This window comes from Myxocyprinus asiaticus, chromosome 5 (genome assembly GCF_019703515.2).
Source record: "Myxocyprinus asiaticus isolate MX2 ecotype Aquarium Trade chromosome 5, UBuf_Myxa_2, whole genome shotgun sequence".
NCBI classification, from domain to species: Eukaryota; Metazoa; Chordata; class Actinopteri; order Cypriniformes; family Catostomidae; genus Myxocyprinus; species Myxocyprinus asiaticus.
The window spans coordinates 14,040,785-14,066,695 of record NC_059348.1 but is presented as its reverse complement, the minus strand read 5'-3'; the positions used below and the strand labels follow the sequence as shown (position 1 = coordinate 14,066,695).

The window sequence follows — 25,911 nt, the reverse complement described above, 5'->3', positions numbered from 1 at the left end:
CAAGGTGACGTGAAACGAGACATTAAACAGATAAGGCAATCATGTTAGTGTATAAGGAGCCCAGTCCTTCAAGAGCAAGGATGGCTCGAGGCTCTCCGACTGGCCAACAGATCCATCAGCAAATAGTCCTGCGGTTTGAGAACAATGTTCGTCAAACACAAATTGAAAGGATTTTGGGTATTTTACCCTCTACAGTGCACAATAAAAGTACACACGAAAGACTCAAGGAATCCGGTCAAATCTCAGTGCATAAACAACAAGGCTGAAAACCACTTCTGAATGCAGAAGTGGTTTTCAGGGATGAACGTCACAGCTTTAAAAACGGTCATGCATCTGTAATGGACTTGGGAATACGTCGGTAAACCTTTGACAGTCAACACCATTTGCCGCTGCATCCACAGATGCAAGTTAAGGCTTCACAATGCAAAGCAGAAGCCATACATCAACACTGTCCAGAACCATCACCGACTTCTCTGGGTTCTGTCTCATCTGAGATGGAAAGTAGAACAGTGGAATTGTGTTTTATTGAATTGTGGTCCAACGAGTCCATATTTCATATAGTTTTTGGAAAAAAAATGTCATCATGCTCTCCGTGCCAAAGAGGAAAAGGATCATCCAAGCCGTTATCAGCGGCAGGTCCAAAAGCCAGTGTCTGTCATATGAGGGTGTGTCAGTGCCCATGGCATGGGCAATTTTCACATTTGTAAGGGCACCATTAATGCAGAAAGATATGTACACATTTTGGAGCAACATATGCTGCCATCCAGCACAGTCTTTTCCAGGAACATCCCTGCATTGTAAGCTATGTAAGCGGAGAGTGTGTGCAATTTCACATCAGTCACTTATGAGGCTCCATTTCTGTTGTCTTACAAGGCAGCCGCCTATGTAGGCAGTAGACAGCAAAGGAACTCATTACGTTTTGGAGCAGAGCTTTTAGAAGGACACTAAACCACTGTAGGTTTGTCAAATCAACATTCAGTGGCATTCAACAGATTACTGAAGTGTTAACAGTGGTGAAAACTACTAAAAATAAAAAGGTAAAACATTTAACATGTACCCAGACAAATCCTGTTGGTTTACATGATTTTAAACACTGCTTGTAGACCTGTCAGATAGCGTGAAAGTTCAGGGGTGTGTATGATTTGTTGGGCATACCAGTCCTGTGGGGCGAGTTTGAGTGGCTGGTCGATCACTCTGTAGGGCACTGTGACAGTGAGTGGGGCACTGCCCGGCTGCACCTGATCTTTACGTCTCTGTAGCAGAACCTCATTGTCTCTCTGAAGGCCCTGCTTCTTCTTTTCCTCCGACGTGACAAACCTGTCAAGAAATCACTTGGATAAGTAATAGGAACAAAACTAATAACAAATGGAGTTATGGTGAATTTCTGTGGATGTATGAAGTCAATTCCTCACTTTAACTTCTCTGAGTACACGTACATCAGCCAGACATCTATATGTTGTGTGTTTACATCTGGAAGACATATTTTTTAGATTGTTTGCTTATCTGCAGCATGTCAATAAAACGTTTCCTCTCGGATGTCAATAAGACATTCAGCAGATGTCTTTGAGATGATTATGATTTACAATGTTTGTAAATCTGATCTTTTTAAGATGTTTAGCAGATGTTAATGAGATTGTGATGCTTTCCAGATGAAACGCTCTTAAACAGACATTTTGGAGATCTGCATATCTGCGAATGGACTAGGGTTGCCGTGGTGTGAGGCAATTTTTTTTTAATAATTCTTTATTTTTATGATTTACAATAACACAACATTGGTACTTGGATCTCAAGACAGCAAGTACATCCATACATTATCTTACATTCCTTAAACAAATTGTAGGTCAGACCAGGGCATATTATCTGCAAAGACATGTAGAGCTCACAGTAAATACAAACGGAGGAAGAAGAAAATAATAATAATAAAATACCTGCGAAAGTAAAATACAAACAGTGATAGATGGAACATGATAATCAATTGGCTCCTTCAAGGAAGTCCCAAAGAGATGACCAAGTGTGCCAGAAAATGTCAGACCTATGACGTAGGTCACAAGTAAGTTTTTCAAGTGGTAAAATAGTAGTGGCCTGATACATTCACATTTTGACTGAAGGTACACTATATTGCCAAAAGTATTCGCTCACCCATCCAAATAATTGAATTCAGGTGTTCCAATCACTTCCATGGCCACAGGTGTATAAAATTAAGCACCTAGGCATGCAGACTGCTTCTACAAACATTTGTGAAAGAATGGGCCGCTCTCAGGAGCTCAGTGAATTCCAGCGTGGTACTGTGATAGGATGCCACCTGTGCAACAAGTCCAGTCGTGAAATTTCCTCGCTACTAAATATTCCACAGTCAACTGTCAGTGGTATTATAACAAAGTGGAAGCGATTGGGAATGACAGCAACTCAGCCACGAAGTGGTAGGCCACATAAAATGACAGAGCGGGGTCAGCGGATGCTGAGGCGCATAGTGTGCAGAGGTCGCCAACTTTCTGCAGAGTCAATCGCTACAGACCTCCAAAGTTCATGTGGCCTTCAGATTAGCTCAAGAACAGTGCGTAGAGAGCTTCATGGAATGGGTTTCCATGGCCGAGTAGCTGCATCCAAGCCATACATCACCAAGTGCAATGCAAAGCGTCGGATGCAGTGGTGTAAAGCACGCCGCCACTGGACTCTAGAGCAGTGGAGACGCGTTCTCTGGAGTGACGAATCACGCTTCTCCATCTGGCAATCTGATGAACGAGTCTGGGTTTGGCGGTTGCCAGGAGAACGGTACTTGTCTGACTGCATTGTGCCAACTGTGAAGTTTGGTGGAGGGGGGATTATGGTGTGGGGTTGTTTTTCAGGAGCTGGGCTTGGCCCCTTAGTTCCAGTGAAAGGAACTCTGAATGCTTCAGCATACCAAGAGATTTTGGACAATTCCATGCTCCCAACTTTGTGGGAACAGTTTGGGGATGGCCCCTTCCTGTTCCAACATGACTGCGCACCAGTGCACAAAGCAAGGTCCATAAAGACATGGATGAGCGAGTTTGGTGTGGAAGAACTTGACTGGCCTGCACAGAGCCCTGACCTCAACCCGATAGAGCACCTTTGGGATGAATTAGAGCGAAGACTGCGAGCCAGGCCTTCTCGTCCAACATCAGTATCTGACCTCACAAATGCGCTTCTGGAAGAATGGTCAAAAATTCCCATAAACACACTCCTAAACCTTGTGGAAATCCTTCCCAGAAGAGTTGAAGCTGTTATAGCTGCAAAGGGTGGGCCGACGTCATATTAAACCCTATGGATTTAGAATGGGATGTCACTTAAGTTCATATGTGTCTAAAGGCAGACGAGCGAATACTTTTGGCAATATAGTGTATCTGTGAAGTAGACCAGTATAAAATGGCATACATTTTTTTTGCCAAAAATATACAGAAAAAATAAACACGTAATTTATCACAATCCAGATTACGTCAACTATACAATTCAAGAGATATATGTTTGGAGACATAGTAAAATACATTCCAATGACTTTTTGTATAACTATGTATCTGGTTCCAAAAGGCTTTGAACTTATCACAATCCCAGAATACGTGCATCAAAGTGATGATGACTATCTTACATTTAAAGCATAATTGAGAAGTATTAGGAAGTAATTTGTGAAGGCGAACTGGTGCAAAGTAAGTCCTATGGATAAATGTAAAATTTTGCTCATGGGCTGAAATTGGGGCACACTTAAGGAAAACACTTGCACAAATAGATAACCATTCCTCGTCACTGAAAGAACCAATGTCCCTTGCCCATATCACCCTCAAAGAATCAAAAGATGAAAGACTAACATTAGATAATGTATAAGTCAGAGATCTTCCTCTTAAGAGTAGATGAGGAAAAAAAAGCTGTTTTTCTACTTCAAAAGTAAGAGTAAATCGTATGTTACCTTCTCTTATCTGTGACTCTATAAATTGCTGTTGTTGAAGAAACTTAACATCATTAAAGTGCAAATTAAATTCCAGTCTTAACTGCTGAAATGATTTAATTTTACCATCTTTAAATAAATGGCCAAACCCCAACACACCGCTTGACATCCAGGCCTGAAGCCCACTGTTCTGTACTGATAGGGGAAGATCATGGTTGAGCGCAGTGGGTGAAATAAGAGATAACTTTTCTAAGCTAAGTATTTCCTAACATCATTCCACACCAGATGAGTATTTGCCACAGTGAACTTATTAGACAGAGATTGAATCCTTTGTATGTTAGATATAAATGGCAAAAACCATAACCATTTTGGATAACACAATGAGGACTCAATCCCAACCCAGAGGGAATCACGTCTTTCGAGAAACCAACTTAACATGTGTTTAATTTGAGCAGACCAATAATATAACGGAAGATTGGGAAGCAAAGCCCCACCCAATTCTCTCGGCTTCATCAAAACGGAGCATTTAAGTCTAGGCTTTTTTTAATTCCAAATATACCTTGTAAGAATTTATTGAAGAATTTATCCTTTTGAAAAAACTTGTAGTCAAACAGCACTGTAGACATTGAAACAAAAAGTTTAACCTGGGAAGAATGTTCATTCGTATGACATCAATCCTGCCGGAAAAAGAAGCTGGAAGGTTTGACCAATCTGATAAATTATTTAATTTTGGTAATTAAAGGAGGGTAATTGGAACTGAATAGATCTTCTAAATTAGGTGTAATAATAATTCCCAGATATGTAAATCCAGAAGATGCTAACTGGAAGGGGAAACGCAGAAGCATCGGGAGGGACATGCATACACCAAGCCAGAGATTTATCCAAATTAATTTTATATTCTGAGAAATTACTGTAAAACTGTATCAGTAGAGGTCTCAGGGTATTTAAGATATAGCAGAACATCGTCTGCATAAAGGGATATGCGATGTTCCTCTGGGCCTATTTTAATGCCATGCATATTTGCATTGGATCTCACGATTACAGCCAGAGGTTCAATAAACAGAGAAAACAAAAGTGGTGAGAGCGGGCAGCCTTGACGACAGCCTCTTTTACTGAGAAAGTATTAGATAAAACTCTATTAGTGTTGACCATGGCCATAGGTTTAGAATATAAAAGTTTGACCAAATCAATAAACTTAGGTCCCAGCCCCACCTTCTCCAGCACTGCAAAAAGAAAGGGCCACTCAACCCTGTCAAATACCGTTTCGGCATCGAGAGATACAATAATGGCAGAGCCCCTCGTCCTGTTTAAATGATCTACTATATTCAGTGCTCTACTAATATTATCAGTACCATATCTACACTTCACAAACCCAGTCTGGTCTGGATTAATAATATGAGGCAAAACAGTTTCAAGCCGCCAAACTAACGATTTGGCCATAATTTTATAATCCACATTGAGTAGACTAATTGAACGATATGAGGAACATTTTAACAGGTCTTTATCTTTCTTCAAGAGCAAATTAATAACAGCCATTGACCAGGATTCAGGTGTAGAATCAGTTTCTAAGAGACTATTTATTGCTGGCATTAAAATTGGGCAAAGCTCAGGACAGAACTGCTTATAAAATTCTAACCGAAACCCATCCGGGCCGAGAGCTTTGCCTGACGGCATTGACTGTATAGCTTGCCAGATTTCTTCCTTGGTAAAAGGAGCATTTAAAAGGAGTTTAGCATCTGGGAAAAGGACACTCATGCAAGTATTTCAGCAGATCCTCGCTTGTACCGCTGTACCAGAAGTCAGAAAAGGTGCTATTTATAACCAAGGGGGTCATAGGACATGCAGCCGTCACATGTCTTAATTGCCTTTATAGCCCTTACATTCTGCTCCCTATTTAAAGTGGTAAGCAAGCAGATGACCGGGTCTGTTTCCGGACTCATAATATCTCTGCTTACCAAAAATAATTTCTTAATGTGTTCAGTATGTTCTAAATTAAGCTTCGCCCTGGCATTATTTAACAAAACCCAATTATTCTGAGTTGGTGACCATTTGTGTTGTTTTTCTAAGTGAATCACATCGGCTTCTAAATCTTTCCTTTTCCGAGTTCTGATTTTTTTCAGTAGTGAGGTGTAAGCAATGAGATGGCCACATAGTGTAGCTTTGGCAGCATCCCATTTAAACGCAGACGAGACAGGCGAGTTCTGATTGTCTTGCCATAATGAATCATCCTCTAAGGAACGGAAATAGTTACAGATAAAAAAAAAATTAAGTACTGAACTTCCAGTAGGATGAATTGGGAGTTGATATACTGATATCAATATCTAAGTATACTGGGCTTTGATCAGACAGCACGATAGAACCGATCCGACAGGAATTTACATGTATACACTTAGAAGGTATAAAAAAAATATAATCCAGCCTTGAGTACGAATTATGGGGATTGATAGTAAAATGTATAATCCCTACTTCTAGGATGCAACTCCCTCCAGATACCCACCAAACCTATATCTTTACAGGCACTCCTGAGAGTATGTAAAGATTTACAGTTTGTTTTGATCTGGGGTGGGGATTTATCTAAGTTTCCATCAAGTACACAATTAAAATCACCTCATAAAAATCCAACGCTCTTACAATGTTGGTTGAATTTTAAAACCACATGTGACAAATCTGGGACAGTCTTTGTTTGGAGCATATACGTTCAGCACAGTAACATGCATTCCAAAAATACAGCCGGAGATCAGCACAAATCTACCCTCCGAATCAGATTCCGTACGCTCAAGAATAAATGGAAAGTTCTTGTGAATAAGAATTGCAGTGCCCCTGCTACTTGAAGTAAATGAGTAGTAGATCTGGCCAACCCAGTCCCTTTTCAACTTTAAATGTTCCTTATCGGATAAGTGAGTTTCCTGTAATAATGCTATTGATGTGTGTTCTTTTTTTTAAGAAAAGTCAGAATTTTCTTCCTTTTAACGACATGACCAATGCCCTTCAATTTCCATGATATTATTTTAAGGATGTTGTTCATATATAAAGACAAATAGTGTACTGTCATGAAGCAGATGGGTTGCACAGAGGTATAAATTGTGTCAGCATGAGATGCCAACCTCGAACAGGAAAGTACCAAAGTTAGAACATAAACCGAACTTGTGAACCCCCTCCCCAAGACCCCATCCCCAAACGATGAGGCACAGTTAGCATCAGAAAGTCACAAGATGGCGCAAAGAAACATACAACGACCGACAACATTCCGGTGTACCACCAAGTTTCACAGCCCCCCTACTCTTAAACCGCTCCATTAACAAACACTATAGATAGATAACTAAAAAAGTGAGCCCATTGGAATATTTAAAGGGAAAAAAAACAGGTATAGAAAATGTACAGCCACTTAGACTAATTGCAAATACACAGAAAAACAGTACAATAAAGAATGAGTCAAACATGACCAATAACAATGACCATCTAGTTGTTACTTTAATGAATACTACTGATCATACGTGTCCAACGGGGACAACAAACTGTTCCTCTGAGAATCAAAATGTTGGTTCCAGTCAGAAATCAAAAAGTAACTTTTTTTGCTGTATATAAGTCTGGTAGATCCAATTCCTGTGTTATATTTTGGAGTTTGTGTCTAGCCCAAGATTTACGTTAATTGAACGTTCAGTCCGCGATACCTGGCAAAGCACCAGAGGTGGAAATTAATGAATTACAACTACTTGTTACAGTACTTGAGTACATTTTTCACATTTTTCTACCTTAAGTATAAATAAATAATAGTACTTTTACTTGAGTTGATTAAAAACGAAGTATTCAACTTCGCTACAGTTATTTTTCACCACAATTACAAATCTGAATTTTTGGACGTTTTTGGGAAGAAATCAGCAAGTTATAAGCGCTAAATCTGTTTATAAACAAAAACGAAACATATTCTGAAAATTCAAAATATGGGGGCAAAAAATGCCCACGCAACAAGTTCCCGTGTTTTATTAATAATATCTAATATATTTACAATTACGTACATTGTGATCTTCTTTTGACTTTTCACTGAACATAATTTTTTTTCCTGCCGTCTGGATCAACGCGCCATCGCGCGCACAGACGGGCTCTCCGCCTCTATCAATCGCATCAGTTCGGAATTGTACTCCCACGTTAAATTTCATAACCATTCGCTCCTCTTGTTAAATATAAACTGTCCTAGTGGTTAACACTCTCACTCAAGGTGCTGTATTGTACTTCCCTGCCCTGTACTGCTGTTTATCTGTCTGAAAAGCCTCACACGCTAGAGGCCAAAAGTGCGCAAGGACGTTGGATGTTATATAAAGAAGGTATGAGAAATCACAAAATATAATGTAACCAAATGCTACAATTTACTTAATAATAATCGCAATATGTTAAATAACCATAATGTTAATTAAGACTTTATTACAACTGTAATAATATAATACACATACAGAATAACCACTTTTAGTGTTTGAATCAATCATATCTCTCACTAAACATTGTGTGAAATGTTTATTTTTGCCTTATTTTATTCATTTGGCATGTAGGAGTTGATAAAAGTTTGCTTAATCTCATTCCATATCTGGATAATTGCTGCAATATCAGAGGATAAATTTCCTCCTCTATGATACTGCATTATTAATTTTGTACAGTATGTTAACTTAATAGCCAAAATACTTGGACATACATGAATGAGAATAAACCTGAAATAGGAATGTGTTTCAGTCACAATGCACATTATGTAGTTTAGAGACGATTTAGAGACATTTAGAATGTTACAAATGGCTATTTCTATTTAAATAAATGTTGTATTCTTAAAATGTTCTGTTTGTACTAGAATCCTCTTGCAGCAATGCAGGTCTTTGGCATTTAGAAGCTGCTAGTTTAGGACCTGTGAGGAGTCTGTTTATCAAACTAGAGACTGTGATTTACTTGTCTTTTTGTTGTGCATCTGGCCATCCACTTCCCTCTCTATCCTGTTTAGAGATTCTTTTTTCAAAACAGTACTGCATGGAATAGCCTTCATCTCTCTAAAACAATAGACTTTAGGAGAAAATAGAATTTCAGCAGAAATGTGTTTCTTTTTGCCTATTTTTAAAACCAAACTTTGACTTGCAAATGTAAAGCAACTTGTAAGAACTCAATACCTCAGCAAATGGGGAAAACCCCACTGTATTGTGATTTCTGCATGGTAGCGCAACCATTTTCAATTGTTCCAATAATAAGAAAATTTTCTTGAGTAAAAAATTAACACTTTTACTTGAGTCATAATATTTCTCAGTACTTCTACTTGTACTCAAGTGAATTATTTCTTCAGTAGCAGTACTTAAGTAAAAAAAAAAAAGTTATCTTTCCACCACTGCAAAGCACCACGCGGACACCATCCGTAACCCTAGCAACAGCTGCTCTAACCACACAGACACAAGGTATTTTCACATTTAGACCATTTGTGGAAAACCTAATCACTCCGGGAAATGTTTGGAAAACCTATATAATCTGCTAAGCAATGTAATTTCATATTTATATATAGTTAAAGGAGCCAAAATCAGCACTCATTCAAGAGATTAAGGGCAGTTAATAACAAATTCATGAGCAATAATCGCAAAATGAATGAAATCCTAATAAAACGAACCAACTTTTCATGGAGAGCGTATTCTGAGACATCAACCCCAAATGCATCCCAAAGCGTTTTCCCTTTCAATTTCAGTTCCCTATTAGTGCAAGGCACATCTAGTCAGATGCATAAAGAACTTAATCAATTATCAAGGGAAGTCAGGGCACTCTCTGGATGGCTACATGACAAAGCTGCCATGCTGGAGAATCGACAGACCTTCATGATGATGAGACAGCTGTCAGGGCATAGAGCACATCAAATACCAGACAGATGAAGTCGAGCGAGCAAAAGACAATAAAGCTACTACATCTACTGAGTTCATAATGTTCCGTCAAAGAATAATGGACATTCAACTAAGCTTTAGATTGCCTGTTTTGGCAGAGGGGATTAGACTAACTAAATGGGACTAATATTCTGATTAATATTTAAATCATTCTGTAGCCCATGCACTAATCTAACTAAAAGGAGATATAGTGAGTCAATGCCTATTCAGTGTGCCTTAAGGAATCACACTTTTTACTGAATCCAATTGTTCATGAACTGCCTGGAGGTGGTTAATTCCATTTTTTTGTGCTATACAGTTGAAGTTTACATACACCTTAGCCAAATCACAATTCCTGACATTTAATAGTAGAAAACATTCCCTGTCTTAGGTCAGTTAGGGTCACAACTTTATTTTAAGAATGTGAAATGTCAGAATAATAGTAGAGAGAATGATTTATTTCAGCTTTTCTTTCTTTCATCAGATTCCCAGTGGGTCAGAAGTTTACATACACTTTGTTAATATTTGGTATCATTGCCTTTAAATTGTTTAACTTGGGTCAAACGTTTTGGGTAGCCTTCCACAAGCTTCTCACAATAAATTGCTGGAATTTTGGCCCATTCCTCCAGACAGAACTGGTGTAACTGAGTCAGGTTTGAAGGCCTCCTTGCTCACACATGCTTTTTCAGTTCTGCCCACAAATTTTCTATTGGATTGAGGTCAGGGCTTTGTGATGGCCACTCCAATACCATGACTTTGTTGTCCTTAAGCCATTTTGCCACAACTTTGGAGGTAGCTTGGGGTCATCGTCCATTTGGAAGACCCATTTGCGACTGAGCTTTAACTTCCTGGCTGATGTCTTGAGATGTTGCTTCAATATATCCACATCATTTCCTTCCTCATGATGCCATCTATTTTGTGAAGTGCACCAGTCCTTCCTGCAGCAAAGCACCCCCTCAACATGATGCAGCCACCCCCATGTTTCACGGTTGGGATGGTGTTCTTCGGCTTGCAAGCCTCACCCTTTTTCCACCAAACATAACGTTGGTCATTATGGCCAAATAGTTAAATTGTTGTTTAATTAGACCAGAGGACATTTCTCCAGAAAGTAAGATCTTTGTCCCCATGGGCACTTGCAAACTGTACTCTGGCTTCTTTATGCTGGCTTTGAAGCAGTGGCTTTTTCCTTGCTGAGCAGCCTTTCAGGTTATGTCGATATAGGACTCGTTTTACTGTGGATATAGATACTTGTCTACCTGTTTCTTCCAGCATCTTCACAAGGTCCTTTGCTGTTGTTCTGGGATTGATTTGCACTTTTCGCACCAAAATACATTCGTCTCTAAGTGACAGAGTCTCCTTCCTGAGCGGTTTGATGGCTGCGTGGTCCCATGGTGTTTATACTTGCATACTATTGTATGTACAGATGAACGTTGTACCTTCAGGCATTTGGAAATTGTTCCCAAGGATGAACCAGACTTGTGGATTTCCACAATTTTTTGTGAGGTCTTAGTTGCTTATTTTTGATTTTCCCATGATGTCAAACAAAGAGGCACTTAGTTTGAAGGTAGGCCTTAAAATACATACACAGGTACACCTCCAATTCAGTACACCTTCTATCAGAAGCTAATTAGCTAATTGTCTAAAGCAGTGGTTCCCAAACTTTTTCAGTCAAGCCCACCTTTACTAATCAAAATATTGAGCACCCCCCCCAAATCCATTTGCACCTTTGATAGTAAAATGAGTTGTAATTGTTGCATAGTCATACAAAAAGCTATTTATTGTCTCTTTAAACAAGAATACAAAAGATAAAACTAAAGTTGATGTTATTTTGTTCAAATGTAATTGTAACTAATTACTAATAACTATTTCGAAATGGTTAAAAATGTGCTGCACATTAAAAAAAAAAACGCTTCTCCTGGGTTTTTCCTGGGTCAAAAATGGTCTTCGGTGGTGGCTGACATACATGGTCATCACATGCATGATGCAGTTTTCTTTTTTTTTTTTTTACACAATTGCATTTAATATTTAAGATATGTAGTTGCATTTCATGTTTGTAATGAATATGATTTGTTTGATCATCTGAGGATCAAGAAACCTCAGAATTCAGAGCTTTTGTACTTAAAGGTGCTGTGGGAAATCAAACTAACAACACTTTATTTCTATAGGCCTAGTTATAATATTCATGATTAAACAACTTCACTGATTTGGGAACTAAGCTTCTACAGAGGAAATGTTTGTTTCCTACTCCAAATCAGTTATTGCTTTTCTTTTATCAGACTATTAATGATTTGGGAATCATTTCGATTATAGGAATATCTGACACCAAACCAGGCCAGTTTGTTTCCTAATCTCAAACATCATCAGAACAGGAAATGTATTAAAATAGTACACATGCATTTGTTAATAATTTATAAAGGTCCAGATTTGAATTCTACATTATACATGCCCTTTTGTTTACCATAGTTCTTTCATTGTTTAACAGTTGCATATGTAATGCCATAAATCACAATAAAGACCATGGATGGCTCCTCATTACAGTGGTTAGTTAGGTAGTTAGTCTCTTAAAAAATAATCTGGTTATTTGTTAAAAATAACTTTCACAGTTGTAATTAAAAATTCTGTTACAGTTTACTGTGATAAATGTCAGTAAGGGTGTTGTTGATGTGTAGATGTGAAAAGTCTTGTAACTGATGCTGGTGCAGGTGTTTTCTCTTTCCCTTGTCAGAGCTGTTCAGAATGTCAGTGCTGTAGCCGTTTGAAATGGTCAAATTGCTCAATAGCACTTTAAACGAGAAAATTCTCATGAAGAAGTCAAATGGGTCGCATAAGTTTTGTCGTTTGTGCCACAATACTGAGAGAAGCCCAGTTTAATGAGACGGTCATGTGATCCTCTCTGCGCTATCCTGTCACCGGAGCTCACATAACGAGGGAAGCCTGGTTGACGCACGTCACGCGCGCACCTGCGTGCTCCAGAGATACAGTATGATAGAGCAGAGCACATCTCACATGTGAAACCATTCTTCAAGCACCCCGTGCTCCACTTTCCAGATGAGAAGTATAATTAGTGCTTATAAAACGGCAAAAGCACGACGAATTTCGGCCGCTGAACATTTTTCAATGCAGGAAAAACCCTGTTCTCACAAAAGCAGAGGATTTAACAGTGGATTTAATACTTTAAAATGTACAACATGAAAACAAACTGGCAGAACAGCCATCTCTCTTCAATGAGAGTCTCTGTCCTCTACAGACTCAACAGTCTGGCTGAAATATATCAATCAATTGCAAATTGACACTCAATTGGAAGCATGCTTCAAATGTTTACGCTTAATAATAATAATAATAATAATATATTATTATTATTATTATATAAAAAATTTTTTTAAATAATAATAATAATTATTATTATTATTATTATATAAAAAAATTTTTTAATGGACTTCTCCAATCCCACCATCTCCCTGCGCCTCCCCTGTAGTGCCCTCACGCCTCCCAAGGGAGGCACGCCTCACATTTTGGGAACCACTGGTCTAAAGGCTTGACCTCATTTTCTGGAATTTTCCAAGCTGCTTAAAGGCACAGTTAACTTGGAGTATGTAAACTTCTGACCCACTGGAATTGTGATAGTAAATTAAAAGTGAAACAATCTGTCAGTAAACAACTGTTGGAAAAATTACTCATGTCACGCACAAAGTAGATATCCTAAACGACTTGCCAAAACTATAGTTTGCTATAATGACTTCAACTGTAATAATAAATAACTAATCTGTTATTGCCTAGAGTAATCAGTAATTTATAAACAAGATCTCAGAGATATAAAAAGGACTTGGCGGGTAATGTTCATGTAGCTATTTTGGGTGTAAGTGCTTGTGTTATTAATTCCTTAAAGCTCACTTGACATATTCTAGTTGCTAGTAAGCATTCCAATAGTGACTAGTTTATTTTTAAATTTTACTAGAACTTACTGATTAGATACTAGTACTTATTTCTGTGCTACTAGTCACTTTTCCAGTAATAACAAATAACTATTCCACCATTTCTTTTATAAAACTGCCATATTTTCCATTTAATTGTATGGGGATCTGTGGTTCAGATATCAGTCACTTTCGACTAGTATGCATTATAGGAGTGGGTAAAAATATTGATTTTCTGATGCATCGCAATCTTCATTTATACAGTCTTGAAACCGATTCTTAAATCCCAAGGTCAATCTTTTACTCTATGTGCAACCCTCCACTACAATGAGAGGAAATCTCTCACATTTGCAATGATTAGCCACTGGCTAGTAAATGTCCAGTGATTGTGTACTATACTGGGGAAGAAATTCAGCACTGTGTGTGTGTGTGTGTGTGTGTGTGTGAGTGTGTACAAAGATTGCAAAGACACAATCCATTTGTCATTGAATAATGTCTCTTAAATCCCTTTCTTATCTTTACAATCAGTTGTTGATCAAAATAAAACTAAAAAGAATGTTTAATTCTAATCATGTATAGCACAGATGAGGTAAACCATTCGCGTCCTCTCTCATTAATATGTGCTCATTTACAGATGCTCTTTACAAAACTGCCGGTTTTCTTAAAGAGACAGTACTGTTTTTTTTTTAACACGTGTTCAACAAATCAATTTAAATTTTTGCAAATAGTATAAATTATGCATGTAAACGATAACGTAACAAAACGCAATCTATGCAATATAATATCATATATATTGATAGAATACATGGATTTGGTCATTTTTAAAAGCTAAAATGTGACCAAAATGTTGAAAAACTAATTAAATATAATTTAATTAATATTTTACTAAGAGCGCTAGTTAGAAGGTCCCCAGTATAATTAACAGCATTATCTGGGAGATGATTTCTTTCATATAAAAGCAAAGTGGATATTACAACTGAAATACACCCAAATGAATCAATATCAAATCAAGAACTTGTGAATTGGAATCGAATCGGTAAATCTGCATCAGAATATTCTGTCTGGAGGAATGGGTCAAAATTCCAGCAATCTGAATATAATTTTTTTTTACTATTCATTAGACACTAGTATTTATTACAATAGTTACTAGTATCAATTCAAGTTTTACTAGTACTCAATTATAGACACTATCAATTCCAGTTGTTCCTAGCAACATTTTTAATTTGACTAATAGGATGTTTAATTGAACTATAGTAATTACATTTCACAAAAAAAAAAAAAAAAAAAAAAAACTAGTAACTAGTGAGATTAGAAAGGCTACTAGTAACATTTGGAATGGACACTAGTGCCTAATAAGTGCTAGTAAACTGGAATAGATACTAGTCACTTTTGGAATAAGTAATAGTATCTAATGAATAGTTTGCTTGAAAAAGATACTAGTCACTATTGAAATACGTACAAGTCAGATGTGGATTGTTGATATCTAAACCACAGATAGCCATATAATTCAATGGAAAAATGTAGCAGTTTGTTACCAGTAACAACGGAGTAGTTAAAGTGTATTCATGAAGTATTCAGACCCCTTCATTTTTTTCACATTGAAACACTGCCTGCATCTTTTGCTGAGAAGACAATCCCAGAAACATTGAAACAAGATGAGCAAAATAAAATCATCAAGATGGCTGACGAAGCAGACACATGTTGATTAAGAATATACTAATATATACTAAGTGTGAAGTGTAGAAAAATTCAAATCTAATTGAAAATGGACTTTAACACAATTATAAATGTTAGGGGTTGACCAGCACACTTACTTCAAGTCTTGTAAGAGATCCTTGGCATTGAGCATTGTGATTAAAGACGTTGTGGCTGCAGGAATGATGATAATGGGAGTTCTTGAACCTGAAATAAAGAAATAAAAAATACACCCACAAGAAAAAAATAAAAAAAGTGAAAATGACTAAAAAGAATATCAAACCTAAACAGATTATGCAGTTTATGTCCAGCACTGATTAACATCCCCACAGGTTTACCACAATTTTTGACCAATAAATTACACTGTCAGAAAAAATGTGCAAACATTTTACCTTTAGTGTACAACAGCTTGTCACTGGGGCAGTCCCCTCAAAAGGTACACCCACTGTACCCTTTAAATGTTAATTGGAACGTATTTGTACCTTAACTAAGTGTCCTATCTGTCCCTAAAAGGTACATATTAGTACATTAAGGCTTAAAGAAGGTACAGTGGGTGTACCTTTGAAGGTACTGCCCCATTGACAAGCTGTTGTACTTCTAAAAGGTAACATTTTTGCAAATTGTTTCTGACAATGTACCATGACCAAACTCATTCCAATTCAGACTAATCCACGGATGAAACAAACCAATTTGTGAACCAACTCAAAAGATTAATTTCCAAATCAGACATTACTATGTTGTGATGAGGGCATGGCCGGGCTGTGAGGGTGCATGGCTGGCGCTGAATCAGCTGATCAGTGGGAGAGCAAGATAAAGGGGAGCCGGAGACACCAGTTCAGGAGAGAGACACACACGCAGCTGCTGTGTGTTTAAGTTGATTTATATCATTAAAAGTTTCGTTGACTGCTCAGCCGGTTCCCGCCTCCTCCTTGCCCGATATTTACCCGTTACATTGGTGCCGAAGCCCGGGAGGGAGGAGGGATGCACTGTCGCACAGTCCTCACCCCTACCGTCTGCCCAACGGAGCAGCCTCAGCCATCTGCCTAGTGACAGAGGGGTCACTGCCAGCCGCCAAGGGCCGGTGGAACATCTGCCGTCCGCCAAGAAGGGGAGGAGTGGTTCCGTCTGCCAGGGGTTGGAGGGCTCGCTGCTGTCCACCGAGGGAGGACCGGGCGATGGCATGTCCGGGAACTGGCGGGCAAGTTCTCTCTCTCTCTCTCTCTCTCTCTTTCTCTCTCACCCTATCCCTCTCCCCACACCTCCCCTTGTCTCTCCCCCAGGTTCCCAGGAAGCGGGGTGGACCACCGGCTGACAGAATGGCCAGAAGGCATGTCCGGGAACTGGCAGGCAAGTTTTCTCTCTCTCTCTCTCTCTCTCTCTCTCTCTCTCTCTCTCTCTCTCTCTCTCACCCTATCCCTCTCCCCACACCTCCCCTTGTCTCTCCCCCAGGTTCCCAGGAAGCGGGGTAGACCACCGGCTGACAGAATGGCCAGAAGGGCAGCACCTCCCCTCCAGAGATGGGGGGCGGATCAGGTCAGTCCGATGGCGCCCCGGCCTGAATCGGGCAGGGGAGGAGTGTGACGAGGAGGGCGTGAGAGACACATGCAGCTGCTGTGTGTGTGTATTTAAGTTGATTTATGTCATTAAATGTTTTGTTGACTGCTCAGCCGGTTCCCGCCGCCTCCTTGCCCATCCTTACCCGTTACATGTTTTGTGAGCATTTTTTATTCTACACAAGAGCAATATCTAACGAATTAAATATTCAAGTGCAGATAATTTTTTTTTTTACTGCAAAAATGTCCATGTCTTTTAAGATTTTTTTTAATTCCCAGAAATATCCTTTTTTTTTTTTTTTTTAAATAAATCATGGAAACAGTCTTCATCTCCAAGTTGGTTTTCAATTTTGTTTTGTATTACTAGAGATTGGAATAAAAGTATATTTGATACACCAATTAAATAAATATTATATACTGAAACAGCACTGCATCGATACACAGTATTTCAAGTATATCACTTTATCCATACAAAATATTAAAAGTTTATTCTATTTTATACTACTTTATCCATGTTGGGCAAGACATACCTTTCTTCTGGTTGGGTGGGGGTCTTGCTTGTGAGACTAAAAAGACAAAGAAACAAACAGCTTCAAATGTATGTTCCATTATTCCAATTACTTATTCAAATATATTATTCAAATAGCTAGCCATAAACATTTTAACAGTTAAATCATCTTTAACTAACATGCTCATTAAGATTCTCTTTAAACTGTTGCTCCGTCATTAGTTGACCTGAATGTTAAAAACTGCTCATAGAAGGTGAATGATAATGCAACGTGCACTTGTGTTGCATTATGACTTGTGTTCGGACACATTCTGGACTTCAATGACATGTGAAACTGAGCTGGAGTAGCTAAAAGTGTTTGCTTTCAAACACTTGCATAGAAGTATGCTTTGGGTCTTAAAGGGAAAGCACTCAAGTGATTCAAGGGTTTTCTTAATTTTAAGTCGTAATCTGTCACCACCTCTTTAAAGAAGAGCTAGGCAAAGTCCGAATGAAGGTCCACAACTAAATATTCAATGTTGGCCAAATATTTACCACGAGGTTATGGAGAAATTTGACTGCTAAATCAAATTCCATGTAAGAGCAATCTTACCGTGCCAATAACAACTTAATTCTGAACTATACATTGAGCAAAGAGTTTATATTAACCAGAAACTGATGGATAATTCAAAATACTTTCTATTATTTTGACAGACAAACAATAAGGTATCTGATCTATTATATGTGTGCACTTTTAGATAAGGATTATAATAGGGATTAGATGTGAAGAAAAGGGGAGAAGACCGGGACAGATATACTGTATGGGTGAGGATTTGGGAAGAGATATTCCAAGTGTGGTCTACAAGAATTTATTGGATGTTGTTCGTTTTCTCATATTGCATGATCAAAATTAAAACAAACTAAGAACTGGCAACACAGTGCTTGTTAACTAAAAGAGCTTTTACCACAGAAGGTCTTCAGAATCTGTAAGTTTAGCATAAAAAAAAATAAATAAAAAAAAGAGATCAGAAAAATTGTAGTTTTTGTTTATTTAGTACTGCCCTGAAGAAGCTACATAATTAAAATGTAAGACTATTCTACAAGACGAAATAAAATGACCCATTTTATCCTGTTCAAAAGTTTACACAACCTTGGTTCTTTAATATAATTTCTTACCTCCTTGAGCATCAATGAAACTGTAAATGTCACTTAGAAAATACCAAGCATGACAAAATTTTACTGGTGGATAAATGTACAGCGTAATAGAAAATGTACAACCCAGTCCGTCAAAGTGACGCATTATGACTGCTTGTAGCGCAACCTCTGCTTGTGCATCCCTTACATTCACTAAAAGGCTCTGGGCACTTAAATGCAGTCATTGTACAAGCAGGGTCAGAACAGGCTAAACCTGCCTAAACTCATATTTTGAGCAATCAAACCCATAAACAAGTGTGCAGGGGAAAAATAAAATAGAATTTCCCCCCTCATTCCAGAAGAGTTCATTAGAAATGTATCAATACATTAATCTAAATCAGAGCAGTGGCAGAAGATGTCACAAGGCACTGCGAAGGCCATACTTCAGCGTCATCATGGCAGTCAGCCAGAGGGTGTATGAAACTGACATCTGTCAGCGAAAAAGAGCTGCAGTTGGAAAGAACCTCTGAACAGCATTACACTGGGTTGTAGTAGGCTGGGTGGTTAGGTGTATGTTGAGCCTTGGTTTCCAGATTTGTTGTTGACCAAAGTTGTATAGAAAAGGTTAAGCTGGACAAGTGGCTTAAAATGATAAAAAATAAGTTTACAAAGGTTAATAATTACAGAGGAAATTGAAGTGCTTAAGGCATGAGGAGGAAAACGGTAATGACAGTGGATAGTTTGACAGGGGTCATGGAAAGAAAATGTATAAGGCCTGTTTATATGGAGCGTGAATTTGCGCCACAACAAGATGTTACAACGAAACAATGCACAAACAAGACTTTTAAATTACGTGTAGTGGCCAGACGATATTGGGGTTTTCCACAGCCGGTACGATAACTAGAGGGCAGGGTGGCCATTTGCGATAAAATGTTGATGTGTGAAATAAGCTAATACAATATTTAATGTAACTTACAGAAAATGAGATGTTCACTATGGCATTTTTAACAATATGTACTTGCAATTCACAAAAAATATTTGAAAATAGAAATCCAGCATTAGCAATTTACACGTTCAAGGCCGTTGGTAGATTTCCTTCATGATAAGAAATGCACAGTGACACATATTATGATTCAGTAAGTCGCGAGCCATCACGTTAAAATCTAGCTGCAGCAAGTGCACGCTCGAGGGACGAGAGTCCCCGCGACAGAGTGTGCATCAGCTGGATGCAGTTTCAATCTCTCCCCCTCAGATTGGGACATTCGCGCAACTCATAGAAGAGGAGCTGACCGCACAGAGAAATGCCAGTTTCGGAGTTTGTAGTTATTTACATGATCTGCTTCTGTGTTATTTGAACTTTAATAAAGCTATAATGCATTAAATATAACTGCATTTAAGATGTAATGCCGGGGTATTTCCTTTAAAGATGGTCGACCCTCAAGTTTTGCTTCAGCGGAGCATGAATTCCACTTATTCCACAATGAGAGTGCTTCTGTATGTACTTATTTTGTATTTTTATACTTTGCAATCTACATCACCTGAAGCTGTTTGGAAAGTTTAGTGCATCTGGACTGTGAGCCGTGTAATTCTTCCTCTCCTCAATCAGGTGCGAATTGCAGTGCTGCTCTCACATGTCATCATTAGAGTTTCATATGATCTCATGTTACGTTAAATGAGATCAAACGACTATTCGACAACAGGGGTCAGGGGAAGAAAATGTACAAGATGTCGATAATGTCGACTAATTGTTTCAGCCCTATATACGAGTACAAGGAACTATTCTCCATTACAGTATGGTAATAACTGGTTTGCTTTCGTTCAGGTACAAAAACATCTCAAAAACTGACAAAATATAGGTCTTGTTTGGAATGAATAGACCTTAAAAGAAAAACAATGTAAGCAACCTAGACTCATTAAAGGAACATTAAAAAAAAAATTTGTTTTCAAACTGACTTTTACATGCCGGGTTCTACGTTTCACTGCAGTTTCCTGATGAAGTGAACACTTGAGGCGCAACAACAACTGTGTGTTATGTTCACTTTCACACAAATCACAACTACAATGGCTGATTATGACTTTATAAACACTTATTTTTCACATTCATTATTACAATATAATATCTTAATTTTATAATATCTAAACACTTTTTTTTTTTTCCTCTCCCCTTTTCTCCCCAATTTGGAATGCCCAATTCCCAATGCGCTCTAAGTCCTCATGGTGGTGTAGTGACTCGCCTCAATCCGGGTGGAGGAGGACCAATCTCAGTTGTCTCAGTTCTGAGACAGTCAATCCGTGCATCTTATCACGTGGCTTGTTGAGCGCATTACCGTGGAGACATAGGGCTTGTGGCGGCTTCACGCTATTCTCCGCGCATCCACACACAACCCACCACATGCCCCACCGAGAGCGAGAGTGGAGTCACTCAGCACACCCTGGATTCGAACTCGTGACTCCAGTGGAGGTAGTCAGCGTCTTTACTCGCTGAGCTACCCAGGCCCCCCTGAAACATTTTTAATGCTTGTGTTACAGACTGACCTAGACTTACACACTTATTTCAATGTGATTAGTTTGTGTGGTAGCTCACCCAATAGAATGTTGGACTTTGGACTTGAAAGACTGCGATTCGAAAAGCAAACTGACACGTGTCAGAAGTGACACTAAATGACGTGGTTGCTTCACAAAATATGCTTTTATTAGTCAAATTTGCTTTAAAAACACTATCAGTTAGGTTTAGACATTGGTTTAGGGTAAGGACGTCTGTTTTGTGTTTCTTCTTCACATTGGAATTGACATCACTAATGGTTAGGTTTAGGCTAAATTTTTAGGTTAGGGTCTGATTACAATATCATTTCACTCGCTTTTGGCGCCCCCCCCGCTGGACATTTCACTGGGAAACTCCAGCCAAACGTGTAATATAGCACATAATTTTGGTTTGCAAAAATGTTGCCATGGTCAAGTAAGTTTCATGACATCAGGCTAAATGTGTAGTATTGTTAACATGTTTCTAGAGACGAAATAACTTTTATTTTTGATAATTTTTATGATTCTATAGTTTTTCTGACTTGTGCAGCACTTTGGATCAACTACTGTTGCTTTTAAATGTGTTATATATATATATATATATAAACCTTGACTTAACTACGGTTTGTAGTAATCAACAGTACGCCTCACATGAGGTATATAGACATTAAGTTGAAAATAACCTAGCATGTTCCATTAAGATTAAAGGAGTTCTCCCATACCTGGTCTGGGAACAGGCTGCAAGGCTGGTGTCTGGGCCTTTCTAGCAGACGCTCCTTCCTGAAAAGAAAAGAGAGAGTAAAAGGTGAAAAGCTGCATGATAGTGATTCTCATTTTTGTGACCTGCAGCACTAGTTTCATCTCAACCAGACTAGACTTGACAGAAGCCCTTAAATCTTTACACTTCTACATCTATGTCTTGAATAGTACTCCCCATGGAGTGGCCAAAACCCTGTAACTCGACTGGTACTGTCAATTTTAACAATGAACCAGAAACCGTATGTGTGTGCATAAAATCGGTTATGTAAAAAAAAAAAAACACCAATAGTAAACCTAAACCAGACCTGGCTCAAAACCCATAAGTTTTTGGGTCCAGTTGGGTTGCAGAATGAACAGCATTACACTGATACTGCAGATGTTTAGTCTGTGACTCAACGGCTCCTCTGCCTCAACGATACATCCCCATATGAAGAGTGAGCTCTCAGTAGCACAATCTCACAGACATCTGACAAAGCTACGTCAACCGAAGTAATTTCTGAGGCCACATTAAAGAATGCAAAAAGGTTGTTAGTGAAGCAGGGCTGCGCTGTAGGGCCCCTTTTACACCTGGTATTAAGATGCATTTTCGCCCATCTGTTTGAAACAAGACAATGCTTAAGACAAGTGTAAATGGGGTCCAAATCATTTTGAGATTTGTCCACTTCAAGCACATTCAGAGGTGATTGAAAGAGGTCGAACACACAATCATTATGGGCTCATAGTGTACACTTTCCTATGTTCGAATAGCAGCAAAGCGCCACCTACTTACCTGTCAATCAACCAATGTGCTAAAAACAAAGTTTGCCAGTTACATTTGGCATCTTAAAAAAGAAATAACCGTCCGATCAGGAAATTTGAAAAAACAAACACATGAACATGCAAAAGAACTTTATGCATCTTCTTCAGTATGTTCAATATCAACATGCAGAGATACAGATGAGACTGAAGCTCAGTTCATAAAGACATTCTATTAAGGTGGAGTCACGCACACATTCAACATGGCTTTAACATTGCTTATCAGTAAAACAGGATAGGATCTACTGTATGCAAGACATGTTTTCCACATATACAGTTGAAGTCAGAAGTTTAAATACGCTTAGGTTGAAGTACACTACACACTCCTACAATACACACTGCTCTCCCTACACTACACACTGCTCTCTCCCACCTGGAAAAATGAACATATGTGAGAATACTGTTTGTAGACGACAGCTCAGCATTCAACACCATAGTGCCCTCCAAGCTTTATGTGAAACTCCAGGCTCTGGGTTTAAACAGCTCGCTGTGCAGCTGGATCCTGGACTTCCTGTCAAGCAGACGCCAGGTGGTTGGAATAGGCAGCAACATCTCCTCATCACTGACCCTCAACACTGGAGCCCCGCAGGGCTGTGTTCTCAGCCCACTCCTGTATTCCCTGTACACACATGACTGTGGCAACACACAGCTCCAATGCCATCAAGTTTGCTGATGATACAACGGTGGTAGGTCTGATCACTGACAATGATGAATCAGCCTACAGAGAGGAGGTGCACACTCTGACACGCTGGTGTCAGGAGCACAACATCTCCCTCAACGTTAGCAAGACCAAGGTGCTTGTGGTGGACTTCAGGAGAAAAGACAGAGAACACAGACCCATCACCATCAATGGAGCACCGGTGGAGAGAGTCAGCAGCTTCAAGTTCCTCAGTGTCCACATCACAGAGGAACTCACATGGTCCGTCCACACTGAGGCCGTTGTGAAGAAGGCTCATCAGCGCCTCTTCTTCCTGAGACGGCTGAGGAAGTTTGGAATGAACCACCACATCCTCACACGGTTCTACACCAGCACTGTAGAGAGCACCCTGACTGGCTGCATCACCGCCTGATATGGCAATAGCACCACCCACAACCGCAAAGCACTGCAAAGGGTGGTGCGAACTGCCAGACACATCATCGGAGGTGAGCTTCCCTCCCTCCTGGACATATATACCAGGCGGTGTGTGAAAAAAGCTTGGAGGATCAGAGATTCCAGCCACCTGAGCCATGGGCTGCTCTCACTGCTACCATCAGGCAGGCGGTATCGCAGCATCAGGACCCGCACCAGCCGACTCCATGACAGCTTCTTTCCCCAAGCAATCAGACTTTTGAACTCTTGATCTCTCACGATCAATATGCATCAGCACTGCACTTTATTAATCTTATTATCTCACACCGGACTGTCATAAATTATATTCTCTCTTAACAACACACTGGCAACTGACTATCAAACGACAGCCTGAATGTCAATACAGTACAATACAACCTACCGTATATTTTATATACACATTATATTCTATTTTTATTGTATGTGTATTCTCTATTATGTGTATTCTATATTGTGTGTATTCTATACTGTACATTGTATATTATTATTGTGTTGTGTAATTATTTGTATATTAGATATGTAAATTGTGTTGTGTAAATCTGATGTTTATTGTAAATTGGTATATGTCTCATCACTGTCACGACTGCTATGTTGCTTGGAACTGCACCCAAGACTTTCACACACTGTTGCACTTGTGCATATGGTTGTGTGACAATAAAAGTGATTTGATTTGAAGTAATTAAAACTAATTTTTATAACCACTCCACACATTTCATATTAGCAAACTATAGTTTAGGCAAGTCGTTTAGGACATCTACTTTGTGCATGATAAAAGTAATTTTTCCAACAATTGTTTACAGACAGATAGTCAATTAAAAGTGAAACAATCACAATTCCAGTGGGTCAGAAGTTTACATACACTAAGTTAACTGTGCCTTTAAGCAGCTTGGAAAATTCCAGAAAAGTATGTCATGCCTTTAGGCAATTAGCCAATTAGCTTCTGGATTGGAGTCAATTGGAGGTGTACCTGTGTATGCATTTTAAGGCCTACCTTCAAACTCAGTGCCTCTTTGCTTGACATCATGAGAAAATCAAAAGAAATCAGCCAAGACCACAAAAAAAAAAAAAAAAAAAAAAAAAAAATTGGACCTCCACAAGTTTGGTTCATCCTTGGGAGCAATTTCCAAACGTCTGAAGGTACCACGTTCATCTGTACAAACAATAGCACGCAAGTATAAACACCATGGGACCACACAGCATCATACTACTCAGGAAAGAGACGCATTCTGTATCCTAGAGATGAACACAGTTTGGTGGGGAAAGTGCAAATCGATCCCAGAACAACAGCAAAAGGACCTTGTGAAGATGCTGGAGGAAACAGGTAGACAAGTATCTATATCCACAGTAAAACGAGTTCTATATTGACATAACCTGAAAGCCTGCTCAGCAAGGAAGAAGCCACTGCTCCAAAACCGCCATAAAACAGCCAGACTACAGTTTGAAAGTGCAAGTGGGGACAAAGATCTTACTTTTTGGAGAAATGTCCTCTGGTCTGATGAAACAAAAAAAAAATCTAACTGTTTGACCATAATGACCATCGTTATGTTTGGAGGAAAAAGGGTAAGGCTTGCAAGCTGAAGAACACCATCCCAACCGTGAAGCATGGGGGTGGCAGCATCATGTTGTGGGGGTGCTTTGCTGCACTTCACAAAATAGATGGCATCATGAGAAAGGAAAAGTATGAGGATATATTGAAGCAACCTCAAGACATCAGCCAGGAATTTAAAGCTCTGTCGCAAATGGGTCTTCCAAATAGACAATGACACCAAGCATACCGCAAAAGTTGTGGCAACAGTCAAATTATCAGAGTGGCCATCACAAAGCCCTGACCTCAACCCGATAGAAAATCTGTGGGCACAACTGAAAAAGCGTGTGCGAGCAAGGAGGCCTACAAACCTGACTCACACCAGCTTTGTCTGGAGGAATTGTCTTGAGTTTGTGGTCAATGGAGGAGTCAGGAGACAGCGAACAGTTGAGGTGAGTATTTATTTTCTCTTCCACACACAAAGGTAAACAAAACAGGCTCTCAGTAGCCGACTCAAATCATGGGCTTTCCAGTATCCCAAAAGAACTATACAAATGCAGTCTCTTAATATGGCATTGCCAGACACTCAGACAACACTTCCTTCTGCCACTCTCTCTCCCACTCTGACGTGCCTTATCAGGTCTCCCTCCGCC

The 25,911-nt window shown here is 39.1% G+C and overlaps 1 protein-coding gene across 1 annotated transcript in view; it reads right to left on the bottom strand.

Annotated features, from left to right (window-relative positions):
* Positions 1 to 25,911, bottom strand: part of LOC127441629 (parafibromin) — a 67,783-nt gene that overhangs the window by 1,940 nt on the left and 39,932 nt on the right. The window contains exons 11-14 of the mRNA XM_051699247.1: positions 21,794 to 21,851; positions 17,461 to 17,496; positions 15,497 to 15,584; positions 1,156 to 1,317 (exon numbers count right to left, since the gene is read on the bottom strand). Coding sequence (XP_051555207.1) covers positions 1,156 to 1,317; positions 15,497 to 15,584; positions 17,461 to 17,496; positions 21,794 to 21,851 — 344 coding nt within the window. The remainder of the gene's footprint in view (positions 1 to 1,155; positions 1,318 to 15,496; positions 15,585 to 17,460; positions 17,497 to 21,793; positions 21,852 to 25,911) is intronic.